At 35.3% G+C, this 23,778-nt stretch overlaps 1 protein-coding gene across 5 annotated transcripts in view; it reads left to right on the top strand.

Moving 5' to 3' along the window:
* Il1rap (interleukin 1 receptor accessory protein) overlaps nt 1-21,144 on the top strand; it is a 139,506-nt gene extending 118,362 nt beyond the window's left edge. The window contains exons 9-13 of one of the 5 annotated variants that reach the window (XR_009228470.1): nt 4,013-4,162; nt 5,422-5,565; nt 15,134-15,712; nt 15,998-16,081; nt 19,788-21,137. Coding sequence is in view for 3 of the 5 variants with exons in the window: in XM_058585053.1 (XP_058441036.1) it covers nt 4,013-4,162; nt 5,422-5,565; nt 15,134-15,852 (1,013 nt within the window). In the remaining 2 variants the exon portion in view is untranslated. Of the gene's footprint in view, nt 1-4,012; nt 4,163-5,421; nt 5,566-8,049; nt 11,254-15,133; nt 16,726-19,787 lie in introns of those variants that run through there. The other 4 variants (XR_009228469.1, XM_058585053.1, XM_058585054.1 and 1 more) reach the window with 4 other exon arrangements.
* Nucleotides 21,145-23,778: the final 2,634 nt, after the last annotated feature.

The raw sequence follows: 23,778 nt of genomic DNA, 5'->3' as shown, positions 1-23,778 counted from the left end.
ATTTCAATGTACTTACTGGCAATTGCAGTATCTTTGCCAATTTTGGTTCTATTTAAACTGGATGATTTTTTTTCTGAATATGGATCACATATTTTTCTCTTTATCCTATTATTTTTTGTCATGTAGTGGACATTTTAGATGCTGTATCACTGAACCTTTGGGTTTTATTAGAATGTTGAGTTTTGTTCTAGCAGGTAGTTAATTAGCTTGCATAGGCATTTGCGTATTTATTTGTCTTAAGTCACTTTCCATATCTGCATTAGAATAGTCAAAAAATAAATAGCCTTTTCTGTAGGGCTGCATGGGACCTACTTCTAAGGCTCAGCCTTCTGTGGCATCTTTGTAGCTAAATGAAGTTTCTGACCTCTAAGTGGCCTAAACTCAGCTCTTGTCCAGCTCTACAGAGCTCCAGGTCTTGTGCAGTTTCTAGCTGCTTTTTGCCTGACCATGTAAAGTACCACCCTAAATATGCTTCGCTTTGATTTGGCCAAAGACTCAAGGTAACCCCATGTATTTGCTAGTTACTTTTCTACTCTACTCCATTGCTAGTGTTCTCTTCTATGTGGTACTCAGGCCTATAAATACATGCCAACTACTCTTGAACTCTCATTTGTTTGAATTCAGTGCAACCTCTGCCCTCTTTTGGCTTTCCTCTATCTGTGCCACAACCCAGTTGTGAGTTCAGGATCCCAAACTCAGGTTGTTAATCCTGCTGCAGGTACAGCCTGGGACACAGCATATGAAATGATTATCAGGTACTCTACTACTTGCTTCATGAATAGTGGCCTATTAAAAGAAGAAAACTTAAAAGAAGATTAAGCCCGTGACCAGGCTTAATCTTGTTTTGACCCTTTTCCCCATAGATTGCACTCATGTGCTATTAGTTGTCCAATTATGAAAAACCTTTTGTTTTGTATAAGGAAGGCAATTCTACTATCAGTTACTCCTCAAAGGACAGAAGCTGAAGTTCAAAATACGTAAACTTTAACACACTGCAATAGCCAAATCAAGTCCATCTTAAGTCTTTGCTTTACCATTATTTAAATAGAGAATTCTCTGTTTGCAATTGAGGAAAAAAATGGTCATTACCAGTTCCAAAAATTATCAAGAAGTTCCATAAATTTATCAAAGTGTGACCACAGATTCTGTGGTCCCTTGGAATCTGAGTAGGTGGCATTTGCTTGAAGGACTCAATAGATAGCAAGTTTCCAATTACAATAAGGATGAAATTTGGAGTTTGGAGACTTTTTTTTTACTGTAGAATTGCAAAATGAATGGAAGAAATTTGAATTCAGGAATAACAAGAAGCAAATGGCTACATCCTGAGTTAGATTATTATTGAAATCAACGAGGGAAGCAGTTCAGGAGTCCAATTTGGCCAAATTTCATCACCCCTTTCTGATTGGAAACCCTTTGGTCTGAGAGTGCATAAGGGTAAAATAATTATGTCAAAATGCCAGAGGTTACAGCTGGGGCAGATAGAACATGTGAGCAGAGGGTCACCCTTTCCCAGTAAACCAGCACAGCTCCACATGAAAACCTTGTAGGGCATCCCTTGCACCTGACCCAAGCCATTTAGAAAATCAGGCTGATGGGGAATATTTTAAGAGTTCAATTAGTTAAGTAGCATTAGGGTCTCCTTTTTAGCAAGATGGCTACACAAAATTATCCATAAATATGACACTTGTGATTGTGTGACACAAAACAAAATTTAAAGGCTCATTAGAAAAAAAAATAGATAGTAGTAAAATGAATTCGATAGAAATTTAAGAGGGTGATTGATCTTTTGGTCATTAAGCAAGACCTCAATTGACGGTTAGAAAAATCCATTTCAGGTAAGTGTAGCTAGTGACCTTTCCTCCTCCTCCCCCCGTTTTGCCTGGATGGACATTTTAGAGAGCCAAAATAACTCAGCAAATAATGCAAATAACAGTGGGACCTACCCTGGTGTGCTATTAACATAACACGTAGTCGGAAATATCAAGGACACAACAATTTTTGTGCCAGCTACCTGAATTAATCTTAGCAAATCCTCAGTAACAACACTTCTGGCATTTTATGGTGGGATTTTCTTCTTTTAATAGGCCACTATTCATGAAGCAAGTACTAGAGTACTTGATAATCATTTCATATGCTGTGTCCCAGGCTGTACCTGCAGCAGGATTAACAACCTGAGTTTGGGATCCTGAACTCGAAACTCTACAATTGGCCCTTTAATTAGAAAAGTTTGGATTCAATTCCACTGATTACCATTTTTTTTCTTTTTTGCATAGAAAACTGTTTAGAAAGGAATCTCTCCCCCTTATATATGACCAATAATTGAACTCATGGCAATATTAGGCAAAGATCCCTGCACTTTGAATTGAGAGTTGCTCCATGGTGATCTTGGGGCACTCAACCATGGACCCACATCCCCAGCCCTCTTTTGTATTTTATTTGGAGACAGGGTGAGACAGCCTCACTTTTTGCTGGGGCTGGCTTTGAACTCATGGCTCACAGAAGTGTTCCCTCACTACAATGACTAATAGACCTCCCTTGCCCCAGCCTCATTCCCTGGTCAACTCTATCACATACCTTTTTTTTTTTTTTTTCTTTTTGGCATTGATCAGTACTCAAAATTAACGCAGATTAATTTCCTTTTATTTTATTTCCTTTTTGCTTTTCTGCATTAGGACATTATCTCCCAAAGTACAGAGATCTTCCTCTCTTATCCACCATTCTGTCCCCCAAAGGCTGTGGCAAACAGTACATGTTAATAAGTAACCGTCAAATCAACAATTACCTAAGTTAAGCCTTCCTGCTTCAGATTTAGCAAATGTTCCATTCCTTCCTCAGACTCTTTAGCTAGTTGCGACAAGCAACCAAAGGGAAGTTTCTGATACATAGTACAGTGTGAGAATTATTTAAATATCTAAATGGGATAGATGAAAAGATGGTCCCCACCTGGAAAACTGGGAATGTACAGATTAGGGGAAGTGAGAGGGAGTGGAGAAGCAGGCCTATAAGATAAATCACATTATATAAATAAAAACACTGTAAAAAATTATAAATAGGGAAGAGTGGAGATTTCTACAGGCAGAGCTCAACTTGAAAAAAAGGGTTTTATCTTTCAAAAAAAATGGCATTTTGAACATTGACCTTGAAAACTAAAACAGGGAAAGCACTGTTCCAACCAGAAATTCTTGCATGATCAAGGCATGATGTGATGTCTTCTTGAGTTTTGTGAGGAAAGGGCAGTGGTCAACAAGACAGGAAGGTTGTCTGCTGTGACCAGTGATTCAGTTCTAAAAGGCTTGGTTTCCAGGGCTGATGAGTTATAACCAGTTTTACGTTAATTGGGAATTATCTCACTCTATTTCTTATTAAAAAAAAAAAAAAAAAAAGCAGGCATGGTGTCTATGACATAAAAGTAAGTAGGTTATGTGGAAATCTGTCCATAATCACGTATTGCAAGTCAGTCTTCACAGTGTATATCCTAGAACTGTGGACATGGATAAAAGCCCTCTGTTTCTGCCAACTGAAAATAAGATTTTTGAAGCCTCTTTGCAAATAAAGGAAAAGGAACTAAATTCCTTCTCTATGACAGTCTACCAATATCATGGGCTTCTCCAGGTAGGTTATTTAAGACTCCATTCCAGAGATAACCTATCAGAGGGTAGAGAGACACTGTTCAAAAATGTTTTGAGGTGATGTATGAGTCAGATTGTGAGTTTAATTAGATAGCTTTCTGAATCCTGCCCAATGTTAATATTCTGTTTTAGTTGTATATCATCAAAGTTCAAATCAACTGATAGCTAAAAGCACCTTCTATGCTACAAACAAAACACAGTAAAATGAATATGAGACAATCTAGTATTATGAAATAGAGTCTAAAGTCTACAGTGTTATCTCTGTTTATTCAAACATGTAAGTCAGGTGCAGGGTTTAGCCGCTGGGCTTATCCAGCTTTGCAACATGATGGGCCACTGTGATCACCACATAGAAATTCCTTCTGGTTTGTTATTTATTCCAGTGGTAGCTCCAAGATACACAGTAGAGCTGGCATGTGGTTTTGGAGCCACGGTCCTGCTGGTGGTGATTCTCATTGTTGTTTACCACGTCTACTGGCTGGAGATGGTCCTCTTCTACCGGGCTCATTTTGGAACAGATGAGACCATTCTAGGTAAGTGATGAAAGTTTGATGTAAACCTTTTCTATTGTCCTCTTTAGAAAACATATTCATTTGATAAAACTTAGGTTAACTAGACGATTTAAGCACATTACAGTGTATTTCAGTCTTTACTATTAAAAAGTCTTTCCAATGTGTAGTATTCTCCTTTCTTAGATCAATATGTGATTTAGTGTGAGATCAGTAATGTCCAAATAGGAAGTATAAAGCGGGCCACATAGGAGATTAAAAATATTCTAGTGGCCAAATTAGAAAAAGTAAAAAGAAACAAGTAAAAATAATGCTTAGACTCTATGTGTTCATATTATTTCAGCATGTAATTGATACATGTTTGAGATATTTGGCATTTTTTTACACTAAAATTTCAAAATTCAGAATGTGTTATATTTTACACTCATAACATATTTCAGTTTAGACCAGATGCATTTCAAGTGACCAGTAGAAATGTGATTCTTGGCTACTGTGTTGGGTTGTCCAGGTCCACACTCTGTACTCAAGGGTGATCCATGCACCAGCAGCATCAGAATCACCTGAGAGCCTATTAGAGACTCATAGTCCTAACCCTTATAGAATCAGAATCTACATTTTAATAACACTCCCAAATGATTTGTATACACATTAAAATTTAAGGAGCACTGCTCCATTGCAAAAACTTTGCCCAGGAATAAGAATGAAACATTTAAACATGCAGATACTTAGGTCCACCCCATGAGGATTCTAATTTGACAGGCTTTTGGAAGAGGCACATAATTTGCATTTCAATGACTCATTATTTTTATAATTATAGAACTTTGGGAAAGATTAATCCTTGAATCTAAATATATTTTTAATTATAGTTCGTTTCAGGTATATTTTGGACAGTTTCAAAAAGTTTCAATTTATAACTCTAATATATAAATGAATGATGTATCAAGAAAAGGAGTAGAAATTCTCTACATTAATTAACTTCTGGCACCTACAATTTATGTCCATGTTATGCTTTAATCTACAGTTGAATAGGCTAAACCTTTCTCTTTCTCCACCATAGACTCAACTAACTAAGATGTAAATAGAAGACACATTGAATAAAAATTTAAATTCAAGTAGCTATTTTGCCTGGGAAGTACCACATGGAAAATCACATTAGCATCTATCACATAATGTATACATGCAAAAATAAAAATGTCCCACATGCAGAAGTTAGATTTAAGAAAAAAGGTCTTACTTTTGATAAACTTTTCTAACTGATATGGGATCTGTGTTCCTTTTGCTAGATGGGAAGGAGTATGATATTTATGTATCCTACGCAAGGAATGCTGAAGAAGAGGAATTTGTGTTATTGACCCTCCGTGGAGTTTTGGAGAATGAATTTGGATACAAATTGTGCATCTTTGACCGAGACAGTCTGCCTGGGGGAAGTAGGTATTTCACAGGAGTACAAATGATGTTACCCTTGAAAGGCAAAGGGATTCTTAGCTTTAGATTGTGTGTGAGAGTCATAGTTCTATATTGGATATTTAATGTCCAATTCCTTGATATAATAGAGACTTCTCCAGAAATAATACTATAATGTAAGATTTACACTATTCAACTCGTTTAGGGTATTAAAAATATTTTTCCTGGTTATCTTTAACAACTCCATTTCAGAAACATAGATCCACAGTGGAGTTAAACTATATCAAAGTGCCATAGCTTTAAAAGTCCTTTAAATTCATATTTAGATTTTTAGAAAGTTTATACAAATCTGCATTGGTTTTCTAAGAATGTTTTGTTTTTGTTTTTTTTACAAAGACTGAGTAAAATTAAAATGTTGTTTTTATAAAGATTGAGGTTTACTTAGTTTTACTAAGACTGAGTTACAGATTGGGGTGGATAGAATTTTCCCTTCTTTTGTTCACTGACAATAGAATATTTCCCTTTGGCACTTGGCCATTTCCTTTTCTTTGTTTTTGCTTTCTAGCAAACTTGTACTACTCAAATTCTTTTTTTTCCTTGGGTCTGCTTCTGTTTTATCAGCTTATACGTTTGAGATTTATTTTAAAAATTTACAAGGTATTCTAGCAGGTTTAAAAAAGAAAAGCAGAGATTGCTGAATGTCTTAAAGCAAAAGTATCTTTTCAAGGCTAAACTGTAAAACACAAAGCAGTGGTTCACCTGTGTCTTTGTAAAAAACACAAAGTAACATTTATAAACTAAACTCCCTACCTTTGAAATTCACTTGCACTGTCTCTAATCTTAAGCATGACAAACTAATTTTCTTCTTAGAAGATCCTGTTTACATTAATCATTTGTTTAACATGTTTTTGAAAGATGTTATGTAAATCATTGAGACATAAGATAGGCTTAAATATTTTTCACATTTTGAATTAAATAGATCTGCTATCTTATTTACCTAATCATCATACAAAAGCTTATCATATTTGCCTTCAGAAGATATCTCTTTCAGTATAACTTTGTCAGGAAATGATAAAATAATCATATGGCTAAAGGATAAATTCTGTTCATTTTAATACTTAATTCCCCCATATCACACTCATCCATTTATCCTTTCATCAGCCATTCCATCAATAATTTCTGTGTGAAAAGTTAAAGAAAAATATACATATATAACTGGGTAAGACCTTCCAATAGGGGTTGATAGTTCTTGGGAGAATTCAAGCTTTCTCTTATTACTCTTGCATCTTTCTTCTGATAGATTCTTGTGTCATTTTGTATCCCCCCTGCTGCTCTTGCCCAACTCACTTTGCCTCTGGGTCTCTTTCTATGCTTACATGTGGTCAGCCTCTAGTTGAGCTTCTTGGAGCAAACAGATATTTATTCCTAAATGCTCCTCCAGGTTGCACATGCTAGATTCTAATTGCCTATCTTTACCTATTATTTCTGAACTCACAAAGATTAAGCATTGAAAAGACTGCATAGGGGAGCCTGGTGAGCCATGATGTACATTTCCATAACATCAGTGCATCACCTGGAGTTGGCAACTAACCCTGCCCTTGTAAAGGATTATATAGCCCTCCCTAAGCATCTGTGAGGTGATAGATTAGTTTCAAGAATTTACTGAGAGGAATTAATCAGAGCCCCTTACTGCAGAATAAAATTATACTGCCCTTCCATTTCCCCTGCTTTTTCTTCTTCTTCTTTTTTATTTTACTTTAAAAAAAGTGTTTGCCAATGAGTGAAAGTAGACACATCACCAGCAGCTGCAGAAACACATGGCTCCCTAGTAATGATAGTATTTTGAGGAGAAAGATCAGGGATTAATTTGGTCTCCAAAGCAGAGAGAGGTAGAAAGCCAAGTTGAGAATGCATTTCTAGACAAGGTCCCATTGGATTGGCTATATTTTTGAAGGTCCTCATCCAACCACATTGATATCAGTCAGAGTCAAGGAGGTGTTCAACAGTGGAGGGGACTTTCAAAAGTGAACATTCCTACCCTTTCCTGTGTTAGCAAAAAGTGAAATTCTATGATTTGGACTCTACAACATATATCTTTTGAATTTTTTTTTTATATTAGGGAGATTATACAAAGGTGTCTTTGTATAGGGCTTAGGAATAGGTCTGACTGGGTTACAACATACCATGCTGTTTGTAGAAACTGATTCCTGTGTCACGCATCTGTTCACTGTGGCTCCAGTCATGCTTTGGAAGACTGAGGTCACAGCCATGTTTTGGCTTCATACTTGTTTGGAATCTTCTTTTTGAGTGGAATATGTGGATGCCATTTCCATTTTCCCTGAGGAGAATGGCACTTAGTGAAGAACATGATTGGGTCTAAGGATAACCACGTGCTGCTGGTAAGGTTTCACCGGGGTTCTTCAGGCCGTCACCCTGAGTTCCCTCAAGCCCCATGCTTTTGGATAGTTCTGGGCCAACACTAATCCCCATGGTGTTTTCTTTCCCAGTTGTCACAGATGAGACCTTGAGCTTCATTCAGAAAAGCAGACGCCTCCTGGTTGTCCTAAGTCCCAACTACGTGCTCCAGGGAACCCAAGCCCTCCTGGAGCTCAAGGCTGGCCTAGAAAATATGGCCTCTCGGGGCAACATCAACGTCATTTTAGTGCAGTACAAAGCTGTGAAGGAGACGAAGGTGAAAGAGCTGAAGAGGGCTAAGACGGTGCTCACGGTCATTAAATGGAAAGGGGAGAAATCCAAGTATCCACAGGGCAGGTTCTGGAAGCAGCTGCAGGTGGCTATGCCAGTGAAGAAGAGTTCCAGGAGGTCTAGCAGTGACAAGCAGGGGCTCTCCTATTCATCCCTGAAAAATGTATGAAAGGGAAAATGTAAAGAGGAACGAGAACCAAGGGTACTCCTGGGAGGAAGAGCCCCCCCCTTTTTCTTCCCAGTTTATGGTTTGATAAGCAGAAAAAAATTCTCAGCCTCCTCATAGGGATAAATTCAGAGTGACTATCTGGATGGCTGTTTTGCTTCTCAGGCATGACTAAGGTTTAGAATGATAGTGTCAACAGTCTGTTCCCAATCTCTGATATTCCTGTGTTCTTTGCAGGTAAAGACTGGGTTGAAGTGAATCTCCTCTTTTACATCCTCCATCCCTGCCCCCCCACCTCAAATCTTAACCTTATAGAGCAGCTGTGTCTGTGGATTTAAAAATCCCTTTACGAAACGTTACTTGTTGACGGGTATTATAATTTTCTGAGTAGAGTATTTTTTTATTTTATTTTTACTCATCCATTAAAAAGATAATCAGGGTCTACATCTATTTTTTCTGAGGATAAACAAGCTCTTTTGCTCATTTGGCTGTTCAATACACCACCACAGCAAGACCGACACCCACTTAGGAGGTTACAAAGCAATATAACTAAAAATGTCTCTGATGATTGATTTAAAGGGCATGTTGCATTTCCTCTTACTATATCACATTTGCCCTCATCTCAGGTAATTGATGTTACATTTATAAACTTGAAAAATATATCATAATTTTTAATTACTGTAAATCCTTGATTATCTTTGGATTGATTCATATTTATTACTCCATCTCCCTCTCTATTTGTATCAATCACTCAGAATTTGTAGGTTAAAAAGAAAAAAAACAGATTTTCAGGTGGCTCTATACTTGGTTCAGTCTGAAAGGCAACTTCTAATGGTGCTAATGGAGAGCAAAATGCTTTTAGGGCATTTCTAACTTGTGAAAAGAGTGCAGAACAGGATGTTTAGCAATTTGCCTTTTAATCCAACCTTGCTAATGTGAAAACTAGGAAAATGATTTCTCCTCACTTTTTTGTGTCTCCTCATTGTAATGTGTGGAGATTAGGTTTAGTAACCTTGACAGTTGCTTTTAGCATTAATATCCTAAAAGAATTAATTGTACTTCCTGTAATTTATTCACTAGCACAGGTAATACCTTGATCCAAATAAGTCCATCTGAAAGGTCATTGTCAATGAAACTTTTCTGGTTGGTTTTAAGTAAAATTTTAATGTTCTTCAGACTTGGAAAAGTAAAACTAAGTGCAGAGTTTACAAAGTAGATATCTATGTTACGTGTAGAAAATGTATATATGTGTATATATATATACACACACATATAAGTATACATATATATAAATATCCACACACCTTAATTTTATATGCTCGTGTGTACATATATTCACACACAAATTGTGTATGTGTGTATATGTATGAATCCACATGCGCATGCATTATCTATGTGTGTATACATATACACAGACACATATGCATGTGCTCATCTTTAAACAGCCATTAGTAAGATATTACAAACCACTATAACTCTTGTCCAGTTTTTAAATTATGTTCATACTGTAATGCTTTTGTGTTGGTGTTGTCAGTTCATTAATATTATTTGTGAATTTGCTGCTCACAGCGTGGTACTTGTCATTAGTTCTTGCCTTCCCTACACTCATATAAATAACTTATTATGGCTACAGCTGATCTGGCTTGCAGTGGACTCTGTTGTACACAGAACTTCTTTAGTCACTGCTAAACGGTAGCCAGTTATCTGGTATTAATTGATTTTCTACTGTATTCCTAGAAGACATATTAAGAAATTAAGCCATGCTAATCCTAGTGCTCAACTATGTAGACTTTTAAGTAATAAAAGAAAATAAATATACCTATAAATGAGTTTGGAGGATACTATGAAACACGATAATTCATAATTTAAGGAGGCCCTTGTCCTAGTAGTATGAATTTTATTATGCAATTCTAAAACTGTCTTCTACATGTAAGCATCCTTTATCAGTGTTAAAGTCCATAATACATAATTTTTCTACATAGAAATTATTGATTACTTTAAATTGAAAAAATTATTCCCTTTTGGATTCTTGACTATAAAGCTATGATATGGAGTCACTCTTAAAGCTTTTTCTTATGATAAATCATAATTATTCCCTCTACTAACTCTTTATTTACAAGACCAGAGGAGAGTTGACTCTGGAGTAGCACTTAATATCAATCATTTTAGGAGCTTTAGGTCAACAAGGGGTGGTCTCATTCCCAAGGGGCCATTTTCTTGCGATGCTGCATTTTTTTTTTTTTTTTTTTGCACTTTGGGGCTTCATATTTATCCTTAATACCATTGGGGCCCCTGGAAACTCCATGGTGTGTTTTTCTATTTATATTCCTATCTTTCATATTGAGTTTTTCCAAATGCTATAATATAAAGCAAATCAAATCTAATTTGTCTCATCCTAATAGAACTTACTTTAAACATGTTTTCTATTCTAGAAGATTCCCCTTTGAAGGATATAGGGACACATACTCATAATTTAGAGAGCAAGAACAAATAATTTCTCTTATAAAGTTTTAGATCTATGACATCAGTACCTTCTGCACCCAGGTTAACAAAGAACCATGCTATGTAGAGTGTCTAATTACACAATCCCATACAATTTATTGAATTCTCTTTTGTATTGCAGCTTAAATGATTCTTAGGATTCTAATAAAAAAAGCATTTCATTGTACTGGGAACAAAAACATCACTCCACTTGTTAATTACCCATTTTCTTTCTATAGGTTTTAATATTTTAAGATTATCTTTTTAATTTTATTCATGAAATTTTGTATTTTCCATTTTTCATTTGATTTGTAAATTTACATATTTTTAAAATAAACCATTTATTTTCAGCTTTGAATTTTATTTTGTGCATGTGTTTTATGTCTTTATTTTCATGTTAAGCATAAGGAATAAGAATTAAAATGATCAATTATTGCACTATAAAAAGAAATGAAATTATATTTAACTTTCTTTCTGAGAGATATCTGAAGATAGTGGGAACTTCATATCAACAATGTGATATACCAAACATGGGAATGTGTCTGTATATGTGTGCATGTGTATACAGTGACAGAGGGATACAGAGCATGGAGGGGGAGAGAGAAGAGAATTATTCTTTTCAAAAAAACCACAAACATTCCTTTCGGTTCAGCTTAGAACTTTAAAGCTTACAGGAATTTCTTACCTTTTAAACTTTAAAGCAACTCCAAGGCAGCAGCTTTGGCAGAAGAAATTAATGCTGTGCATTAATAGATGATAATTTGAACCAAAGATACATTTTTCTCACAAACTTCAAGTAAATAAGTGAAAAATATTTGGAAACGCATTTTCTTTTGTGTTAATAATATTAAGCCCTTAGGTACAAGACTGTCTTCATGCTAAAAAGAAAAAAAATTCCCCATTTCATCATTTATTCCAATAGCACTTATTGAGCCCTATAACATCCTCTGTACTAGTTAACTTTGTAAAAAAAAAAAATTTGCTGAAGTATTTTCCTCTTGCAAACCACTCCCCAAAGGGTAAAGTTCAAATCAATGGATCAAAGTTACAAGGAAATAGATTTCAAATCAATTGGAAACAACTGTGTCAGAGTTGAACAATAATGAAATTCCCTAATTTTGGACATGCTAGGTGTCTCCTTATAAGATATACATAAGCAGAGACTTGATTGATTCATATTAGAGTTTGTATGTGAAATTTCTATATTGGATAAGTGGGGATAAGTTTTAAGTTGCTTTCAACCCCAAAATATTAAATGATCTCCTAGAACATAGTGGTGACTCTTTAGAAGATTCCGTATCAGCATTTTGGTAGCCTCATTTACTGAGCTATTACCTGGTTAAAAGCCTGAAGATACTTTCTTCAGTCACTCACTGGTGCCACTAGATTTTTCACACAAGTAAATTTTCAATGTGATATGAGATACACATTTAGCAACTAGCCGGTCTTATTTCTCTGTTTCTACCCATGTGACATAAAGTAACTTTAGCAATGAGCTAGGAGATTATTTCAACAATACTTTTGATCTACATTCATTTTAAACTAAATACCCAGAATTTCAAACCCTATTTCAATCCATGTATCAAAGTGATATTCTAAAGTTAGTATCAGGAATTGATAAAAATTCAACAAAATTGGTCCATATATTATTTTAATAAGAACTAGACATTGAATAATAATTTAATCATATGAGCTGTTCACATGACTACTGCATGCTAGACATTTGCATATAGATACTTCATTTGTTTTACGTTTCTACAAGTTTTCCCCTATCTTATGCATTTCATAGAAGGATGACCTTAGATTCAAAAATGTTCAGACTAAAAACAGACACTGGAAAACCAAGATTTGGATTCAGATCCATCTTCCAGATTAGGTGCACCTTTTTGCTACTGTACTTCAAGTTTTATTGGAGGGAGGAGGAGGGGGAGAGAGGGAAAAGGAGGAAGAGAAGCATACTTGTCCACTTTTATCCTAACCGTAGAACAAACTGAAGTCATAGTTTTCTTCTATGTAAATTCCAGAGGGAATATGACTTTAAAAGGCGGGTGAATCCTTGAGTGTGGTAGAATTCTGGACCAGAACTATGTCTTCAACTCCAATACAGTGCCATAAAAGAAAACTGATGTCACACCTGTATAGTCACACCTCACTTTTTTTTGAGTCAAACAGAATAAACAATCTAATTTAGTAATCCCTCTTCAAATAATATTTACCATTAAAAATGATAATAGCATCCATCTTAAATATGAAGGTTTCATAATATGGAAGGTATTTTAAAAATATGCAGTGCAGGAGGCAGCTTTCTTTAAAGTACCAAGTGAAGAGAATTCTATGTATAGGCCAAGCCCCCTCGGAGAAGCATCTCCACTCTCAGTCCTCAATGTCTGGAATTCTGCCACTCATATCTTTATTTAGCATTGTCCTTTTTCAAATGTAAATCCCTCACTTTCTGGAAGGGGAATATATTTAAAAAAAAAGAAAAGAAAGAAAGAAAACATAAGCCCTGAAGACAATTTTTTAGAAGATCTAAGACAGTTTTACTTTCAACTGTGGTATCTCCACTGGAAAAAAACAAACTCATATTTTCTTAAGGTAATATTTTGAAATAAAGTATACCATACACACAAACACATACATAAGTACACACACAATTTGTGGAGTTTGCCCAAATCCTCTACACAAGCCATGTTGTCTTAAGGTTATTTTGCATTTCTCATGAACCAGAAAAAGCAGTAACTTCCCACTCTGATATTCTCTAATTTATTAGATGCAGCGTCAAGAGATCCTGAGTAGGAACAACAAGCAGGAACAAAGGAGTTACCAACACACACACACACACACACACACACACACACAGATTCTGAAGAGAAATGGACATTTAAATTTGTCTTTCAATACCAAAAATTTCCAAAATAGCTTTTTTTTTTATTCTCGATAAAAACAGTTAAATGTCAAAAATTGAGCACATTGGGTTTTCATTCAAATTCATGTTAAATGCACTGATTGGAAAGGATTAATCTACTTTGGATCCTATCTCTTCATTCCCTGTCAAGTTCATTAAGATCAAATTTACTGCGAATTTACAGTTGGTCATGACAAACTGAAAAGTCTCTCAAAAAGTGTGGGCACAACCTCAGTCTGTCTTTGGCACGTGATTTCAGAGTTGTCTGTGGCTATGATTCACACATTTGAAGTTCCTTTACTTAAGATAATCGAATTGTATAAGTTCCCAAATCTCACAGTTAGTTAAGAACTGCATTTATTTGAAGAAGTTTCCTTTGGGATCTGTCCAAATCCACCTTAGCAACTGTTAGAAATGAATGCTTTGCCATAACTATTAACTAATTTATTGATTTTTGTCTATTATCATTATTTTTGCTTCTTCTTGATTATAAGGTCAATTTTTACAACACACACATACACATACACAAACATACACACTTACACATAAAGAAGAGAAGGAAGGAAAGAAATAAATCTTAGTTGATAATAAAATCAGTACTGGGTCCAAAAATGTTAAGTACCAAGGGATATAACTGAAGATCTTAGGAAGTGGTAATTCCAATTGGTCTTTACCAATCAGATTATGTCAAGAACATTTCCTTTGCTATTCAAAGTGCTATTCTTAGAAGATACATATAGAACTGAATATTATTCAGAGGAAAATGATGAGAGTGAGAAAGAGACTGGAAATTATGTCATTTATGGGAAAAAAGGAAAAATCCTGAATTTATTTAATCTACAGGTAAGAAGAAAATACAGTAACATCACAAAAGTTGTCAAATATTTCAAACATTTGAAGATGTCAGATCTAAGACCATCAGATAAAACTTGCAGTTATGAAGATTTCAAAAGAAGCAATAATCTACACAGCCCCGAATTAACTGGATTTTAGAGATGGTTCACTTAATTCCTGAACCATTTTCTGGCTTTTCTTTTCTAATAGTAAAGAAAGACTATTCAAGAAGGGACTACTACAAGTAGGGGTTTTGCAATGGGGACATATTGAATTCAAATCCTTCCTCATCCTTGAAGGTAGCAAATCCTTTGAAACTATTAATAATAAAGTTACAGATGACATTCCTTAATTTCCTGACTAGGTGGATTATTTAGCACTGAGATCCTATATTTTCAAAATGTTTGTCCGTTGCCTGTCCTTTGTCAGATGCACAATAATGTACTGGGATGTATAGAAGTTTTCATGGACACCGTGCCATCTTTTCATTTTCCTGTAGATACAGTGGAAGCAGTTTTTGATTTCATTCAGAGGAGCCGAAGGATGATTGTTGTCCTGAGCCCAGACTACGTGACAGAAAAGAGCATCAGCATGTTGGAGTTTAAACTGGGTGTCATGTGCCAGAACTCTATTGCCACCAAGCTCATTGTGGTGGAGTACCGTCCCCTTGAGCATCCACACCCAGGCATCCTGCAGCTGAAGGAATCAGTGTCCTTTGTAAGCTGGAAAGGAGAAAAGTCCAAACATTCTGGCTCCAAATTCTGGAAGGCCTTGAGGTTGGCTCTTCCCCTGAGAAGTCTGAGTGCCAGTTCAGGCTGGAATGAGAGCTGCTCTTCTCAGTCGGACATCAGTCTGGATCATGTTCAGAGGAGAAGAAGTCGTTTGAAAGAGCCCCAGGAGCTCCAGAGCTCAGAGAGGGCTCCAGGTGCCCCTCCTGACCCTGGCACCTTGTCCAAGCACCGAGGGAAGCCCTCTGCAGCCTGTCGCTGCTGTGTCACCTACTGTGAGGGAGAGAGTCACCTCAGGAGCAAGAGCCGAGCAGAGATGCAGACGCAGCCCCAGTGGGAGACACACCTCTGTAAGCCTGTTCCCCAAGAGTCAGAAACTCAATGGATACAAAATGGCACAAGATTGGAACCCCCTGCTCCCCAGATCTCAGCTCTTGCTCTTCACCATTTCACAGATTTGTCCAATAACAATGACTTTTATATCCTATAATTACTGTGTGGGGTGGGTGGTGGCTTCTCTCTCTACCAGTCCTCTTTATGTCATGAAGCTTAGGGAATGACTGACATTTTTATCATCTAATGAACTATCAGATGTATATCCCTTTTATTTATTTTTAAAAACTATTTATTTCTAGGAGACAAAAGACCTGAAGGACCTGAATCCAGAGTTATTGCCTCTAACGGCCTCAGAAGAGCACACTCTTCTTGGGTCCTAGAAGGTCAGTATGTGAAAGTTGCCTAAAGTCTGAACCTCTATCTTGCCCAAAGGTTTAAACCCAAGCTAAGATTTTAAATATGTTTCCTATGAGTTAGTTGATTGATTTTAGTCAGGTGTACTTGGACTATGACACTGTAGGGTTTACATTTCCCCAGGGAGCACCATGGGAAAGAGCTGGTTCTGGTGAAAGTTGTAGGACAAAGCTCCAGAGAAAACCTACAGCACATTTTCCCTCAAAGAACCAAACATACCCAACCAGGGATATATGGTGTTCTCTGTCTCACTGTAAACTAGTGTGCTCTAAATTTCCTAACATTGTTAGCATCAATAAAGTTATATTTTTATGTCATTTCATTTGTACTAACAAATTTTTAATTTCTCTCTTCCCTTCTACCTATTCTGGCTTTTGTATTCAAATCTGAGGAGTATTCCATTTCAGAAAATTGAGATTAGGTTTAGGGAACAGGAAAAACTGAAGTATCCCTTTTGTTTCTTCTGAGGTGTATAGAGAGAAATCTGGGAAAGTTCCAAAAGACAGTGAGAAAGTATTTAAATGAAATGGGATTTTACATAAAAATCTATTTTTTTTAAGTGACAGATGATGAAAAACTCAGTCTTTTAAGAGATTTTGGGGGGAGTTTGGTGCCTGAATTCCTTCTTCCCATTCAGAATTCTGAGAAGGGATGTTAAATGCCAAGTGCCTATAAGAATTAGAAGATAAGGAAAAAATAAAGGGTGGCTAGACACAAGCATAATATAGGGACCATCTATCCATGAATAGGATAGAGGTACAGAAAAATATTTATTTTCTGCCAACATATTCGCATAACAATAAAAGGCAGGTGGCACTTGATTTTCAAGTTAGGAGCATGATGGGGAATCCCTGGGTCTGCAAGTAACTGAAAAAATGTATTTTATATAAAAGGAGTAAGCTTTTACTCAGCTCCATTTGATTGCTACTACTGATTTAGCCCTGTGTTGTCAGATTTTGCAGTTTTTTTCAAGAGAAACTAAAAATCTAGATTTTTGTATATACTCCCAATTATGGAGTTATAAAAATAAAACAAGAGCAAAGAGCTAAGCAAAACACATCTGGGAGACATATTTAGCTTGAAGGTTACTAATTTATAATTTCAGAACTAAAGTATTCAGCCAAAGAACATATGTCAAAAATGGGAATCCAAGTGTCCTAGACAGTACTGGTACTGGGGAACATAAGCTGGCCCTAAGGATGTAATAGGGAATGTTTATCACTTCCCCAAATTGAAGACATCTGGGCCCTCAGAATAGGGCTGATCTGACCTAACATTCCAGCACAGGAGAAAAAGTTGAAAAACAGTGTGTCTTCTATCTGTTATATAAAGGTTCCCTGCCTGTTGGGTTTACTACAAGAAAACTAGAAGCAAAAAAAATCTGTAATTTCTGAATGGAAGCATATCAAAAAGATCAAGAGACCATACTAGCCATGCCACCTTTCAATACAGTCACCTTCAATACCTTAGTCCTGGCTGCTAGTGCGCTTAGCCTAATGAGTGTGGCCTCTCCCAATCAGTAACAGAGTAGTGGAGAAAGAAAATTCTAACTTTCTTAAAGAGGGAATCAGAAGATCATTTCTGTCTTGAAACAAGAAATTAGAAGGTACTTCCTCTGAAGCTAAACAGATGAAGGCCCTCCAAAGTAAATGTGATTTACCATGTAAATTTTAATTCGGAAATGACAGACCACCATAACTGTATATTCAGCAGGAAATGACTTAGCACAACCAATGATCTGGTTCTATATTACACCCCTTCTTGAAGAGAGTAATCCATTCTTGATGTACATTTAAGGATCTGAACTGGGAAGACAGACAGTGGTTTCTCTCCATTTATATTACGATGGGTAATATAAATGGTTCTAAATACTCTGAGAGAAATCCCCAATCCAGAGTTAATCTGATCAATATAGTATTCCCAAACTGTAAAATATCTTTGGAAATAGTTGAAAAATTACTTTTGTAACTTACTAATTATTTTTTAAGGGGATAAAACTAAATGCAAGAACTAATGGCAGAGCATGGAAATTAACATGATCTCTTATTATATATAGCCATATATTTTTGGCACACCCAAAGCTAAATTTTGGTTGGTATCAATTTCCTTTGACAATATAAGTACAGCATAAGTGGTATAAAGTAATAGTTTTGTACATTAGCTATATAGGGATCAAAAAGATAATGGACAGTATTTTACTATATGGAGAAAGTCTAGGAAATTATGCTATTATTCCTTGATCTATCATGCCACAGTTGAATTTGATATTTAGGGCCATGTACTTCAATGAGGCATATGATGATAGGCAAAATTCTTTTCTCATGAGCCTTAAGTATCCATAATTGAAATGACATAATTGTAGACTAAATTAATATATCATTATTAAGAAATATAGCCTTTTAAAAGCATAAATTTAAAGTCTAATAGAGTCCTATGTCTCTCCTTTCTGTTTAATCATGGTCTCTTCAAACTTTAATCTCTTAATGAAAACTTAGAAGATATTAATTTCACTGGGTGTTGTGGGTATTGAATAGTATACTACAAATTTATTTTATACAGATCAACTATCTTTTAATTTCATAAAATACCTTGAACAGTTGAGAACAGAAACGTATTATCTAGCTTAAATGATAATCAGCCAATTAGCGAAAGACTTGGGTTTCTACCTCAGCCTTCTAATAAGGTATCCAGTGCCAATGCTAGAGCCAACCCTGGAGTATTCAAGTGGAAGTTTTTATATTATGAATTCACCAAGATGAAACTACTTCAGAACTATAACACATTAAAATTTTTAGAATCAGTTAATGTAAACCCTATGTGTGGCTAATTAAAGGTTTTATTAAGTTTGTTGTATTGTTTGACCTTTTCATATTATGATTCTATAGAACTTAATTTTTACATGTTGTAATTTTAAGAAGTAGGACCCTTTTTTACACTATGGTCTTAGTTTTTCCTTGAAATAAATTATTTATATTATTCTTAATGAAATATCAGTATATATTCACCCCTTATCTTGAAAACAAATGTAATATTTTAGCAGATATGACACTGACAATTCCAGAGTGACTTCCTTTTATCACTATTAAAAACTCCAATAATAATATTTTCACTTCCAGATTGAAGATTTAAAGCAGTTGGAAAAACTAATGTTCCTGTTCAGAAAAAGTCATGAATAATAAATTGAACTAACCATTAAAATATGAACAGAAAGACAGACAATTCCTTTGGCAATGGTTTCAAACTTCTGTGCATCAAAGAATCACTTGGGGGGGGGCAATTCAAATGAAGACCCCCCAGGACACTTCCCTTCCCCAAACGGCTGTCTCCTTAGCTCATGGACATTGTTATTTGAATAAGGTCTTATACAGGTCAAACTTGGGAAAGGATGCAAGGAGAACCTATAGGAAATCTTTCAAGCCCTTTCCATATTCCCTATGCAGATCACAAGAGAGAAATCCTAAACCTGGGTTTTATTCAAGTCTTCATGAAATGTATCCCTCACAGGAATCATTTCACATTCATATGAAAATGCATATTTCTTGACCCTAGATTAACTACACAAGGGTCTCTAAGGTGGGGCAGATCTGCATTTAAACTTCTCACGTGATCCTGATGCACAAAACATTTAAGAACCGTTAATTTTTACCTCTCTTCTACTCCTCTTTACTCTTGTAGGCTCTGATTTTCTCCAGCCAAGGAAGACTACAAACCATCTTTTTAACAAGGTGTTTGCAGGCAATAGATGAAAATGTAGGGCATGGTTAGCCCTTGGAATTGCCTCAGCACAAGGAGACAGTTGAATAGAGTGGTTAGTAGAGTGTACTTGTGATATATGAAATATATGGACATTTGGAACTTGGTGGGAGTGCTGTAGTCATCATGTGTTAATAGAGTAAGATAAGCTCTGCTAGGAGAACAAATACCCTCAACATTTCAATAGATTCATGTAACAATTCTTATATTTCATTTATGCCATATGTCCAGCATAGGGGCTTGCTTTGTTGTAGCTTTACCATCTGAAATGTGTGACTAGCTATTGTCACTGGTCAGGTTAAATTGACACTCATAACTTTCACTTACAATGTGTTGACCAGAAGGAGCTCCAAGGTCCTGATATAGTCATAGAGAAAGCTAGAAAATATAGTCTTCTTTTGTCCCTAGGAAGAAAAAAATCAAATTGAACTTGGTGAACACACATCCCTGTCTTCTACAAATGAGATGATAATGAGGTATTGAAGTAACCTGAAGGGGCAAGAAACTTTCAAACAGATATGTCACATACTTTGATGATGAAGAAATAGAATAACTTTGCTGCCAACACCCCATCTGTTTGTCAAGACATCAAGATAAAACAGCACACAGAAAAGAGTAGCCCTATACATTAATGTCTCCCAACAATATTTGTTGAAGGAATTTATGATAGTAATTGTAGCTTCTGGTTAAGGGGAAGAATGCTTAATAATTTCAAAGTCACTGTATTTCGCTACTTTCCATTCAGTGGCTCTAGTTGTTTCTCTAAGAATGTGATGCTCAAACCATCTGCAAATGAGCCATTTCATTTTGAAAATTCAGGGAGCCTCAAAAGAATTGAAGACATTTAGAACACAGCAGAGCATGTAACACGGTCATTAGAAGGCATCTCTTGATCCATTTATCTGAAGAATTAAATAGGGAATTCAAATTGAACCTGCCACAGCTCGAATGAAGGAAGAGACAAATGCTAGTGTGGATATCATGAAGTCTGATTCTCTCTGTGCATCTGTGTTCTCTATGATTTGGATTCTGTTTGTATTAAAATTTTGAATTTTTGTATGACTTTTGTAATGTGTACAGTATCATTTGATTATATAAGAAAAAGCTCTCTTTGGGTTGGTAAAGATCAGTATTCAGAAATCTTGATATATACTAGAAAGTTATAGTGTCAATCAAAGAAGATATTTGTTAGTGTAGAGAGCAGACAACTGACACATTCAATATTCCTGTTTTTCCCCTAGACATTTTGAACCTTTAAAAATATTTAAATGGCAAAAGCAACCTTTGAAAGTTTCTAGTGGAAAGAAAACAGAAAGATTCCAAATAAACTCTGAATTCAGATAATGAACTATCTTTACCTTACTGGAGGTGATAGGTATTTTAAATATTCCATTGCTTTATTTAAAATAAAATAAAATAAAGTCTGATATTCATTTATTTATTTTTATTTAAAAATCAAATTATGTCTAACTACTTATTAATTTCTTTTATCCTCTCATAAGCTGTATCACATGCTTAAAATTAATTTATTCAGTAATATGCTCCTAAACACCTTGGGTAAGTAGTTCTGAACCAGAATGTAACATTGTCATTTAAAAAATTGCACATATCTGAGGTCTATCCCAGACAACTAAACCTCTAGAAATAATTTAGTTATGTGCTCTTGTAAAGGAAAATTACCTTAAGTATCTTTAAAACTTTTGAAAATGATTAATGAAAAATCAATGATGATATATTATGAATATGGAATAAAAAGTATAAACAAGTTCTACTATTGTAAACAATATATTTTATTAAAGTGTGAAAAGATTAAATAATTGCCAAATACTGGATTTGAATTTTTTATTTAGGAGATAAGGAATATTTTATCCTTTATTTTCATATTATTCACATTATTATTATTAATATGAAATTACATAAAATAAGTGAATAACAAAATAAAGAAAATAGAGTTATAGAAATAATTGATATAATTACACTGAGCAGCCAAAGGAGGCCATATTCCTAATGTTTATTATTTTGATGTCATCAGTCACCTAAAACAGATCAAAGTATTTAAGACATAATGACATGGTTATGGGCAAAGACAATGGATGACTTCTGAGAAGAAACAGAAGAAAAAAGTAGAATGAACAAAGCCCATTTACCTATTTCCAAATATTAAGAATGCAAAAGAGAAGGGAGATGTCTAAGAACTCCCAATATCAGACTGTAGAGCTAAAATGTAGAGTGGTATCTGAGTTTAGAGAACAAAGTTGGATATTTATTTTCATTATAAGCACTCTTGATAAAGTACAAAAACATTACATAGGAGTCAGAAGACATGATTTGGAATACCAATTCTTCTGTTGATTGTGTGACTTTCAATAACACACTTTTGCTCTCAAATTCTTAGTTTGCTCACATATCAAATGGTAATAATATAATATCTACCTCATTGAAATATTGTAAGGGTAAAATTGTATAATAAATGTGAACCTCTAAAATCTGTAACACATGTGTTTGGTAGTTGTATTTCATCATCATCATCATCATCATCATCATCATCATCAGTGTTTTGTTTATAAAAAGAATCCAGAGGAAGTGAAGAGGTCTAAGAAAAGATTTTTTTTTAAATTGCTGAATTCTAGAGTACTTTCCCAGAGCACAGGTTTAGCTGTAATCTATTATATCTTAAAGTTAAGGAATAGAAAGTTCAATTTAAGACCATGAATGTTAAAGAGTATAAAAATATCATCTGAAAAAGTAAGAAAGGAGAAAAATAGCTATTTATTCTTTGGCTCTTTAAAAAATTACCCTTCAAAAACTCAAAACAATAAATATTTATTTCCTCACAATTTCTATGGGTCGGGAATCTGGTAGAGACTCAGGTGTGTGATTCTTGCTCAATATAACAAATGAGGAGACTGTCAAACTGTTGGCCAGGGCTGTGGTCATCTGAGACTTGACTGGGACTGGAAGATCCACTTCCAAGGATAGGCACATGGAAGTTGGTAGGGACCCTCCACTTTTGCCTGATGAACCTCCCCCATAAAAATCTCCCCATAAGTCTCCTTGAATAGCCCCATGACACATCAGCTGACTTACCCTATCCAAAAGTCTCCACAAGGAGGAAGCCAAAGTGACCTCTATGACCAAATCTCCAAAGTGGATATTATCTCTTCTGCAATATTCTCTTTGTTAGAAATGAGTCCATATGTCCAGCTCAAACTGAAGAATTGGGATATTCACCTTTTCCTCTTGGAGGGAGAAGTGTCAATGTTTTATGGACTTTTTTTTTTTTAGTTTAAAGTTGTCATGGTAACATAGACATATTTATTTTTTAGATCAATAAATTAAGGACCAGAAAAGGAAAGTGACTGGTCCTTAGCCTTCGTAACTTAATCCCTAACCTTAAGCCACCTGACTGTGGTGGTGCCACGCCTCAAATGAGAGCTGTTTTCTTCTGGCTATGAACTTTCTTGCCTGGTGAAAGACTGCAGAAGTGGGGAGTCACATCATCTGTAGTTCTGGAATCCCTTTTACTCTTTTTCTATAACTTTACCCTAATATCCAACCCCAGCCCCTTATTCTATTTTAATTAACAAAGGAGAAAGGCGGGCTCTGGGAATCTGACATGAGTGAAATCGATGGGCAGGTGAACCACATTCTTGGTCTGGTTTCTGAGCATTGAAATAGAACTTTTATTCTGGGATCACCTCTAGAGATGTTGAAAGTGACCATTTATTCCAAAAATCAGCCATTAAGGAGAAAAGATAAAGTAATTGCTTTCTTTGAACTGAAATGGTTATATATTAATAACCAAGTAATTTCTCTCTGTATCTGACTTTTGAGCTCTCAAAATGGATAGGATTAAACCAGAAATTCTGTAGGATGCTACAATTCTATGATTCTTTGGTCACCAAGTAATGCT

This window comes from Marmota monax, unplaced genomic scaffold (genome assembly GCF_021218885.2).
Source record: "Marmota monax isolate L192 unplaced genomic scaffold, Marmota_monax_Labrador192_F-V1.1 WCK01_AAM20220418_F8-fsc00100, whole genome shotgun sequence".
NCBI classification, from domain to species: Eukaryota; Metazoa; Chordata; class Mammalia; order Rodentia; family Sciuridae; genus Marmota; species Marmota monax.
This window is presented reverse-complemented; position numbering and strand designations above follow the sequence as displayed.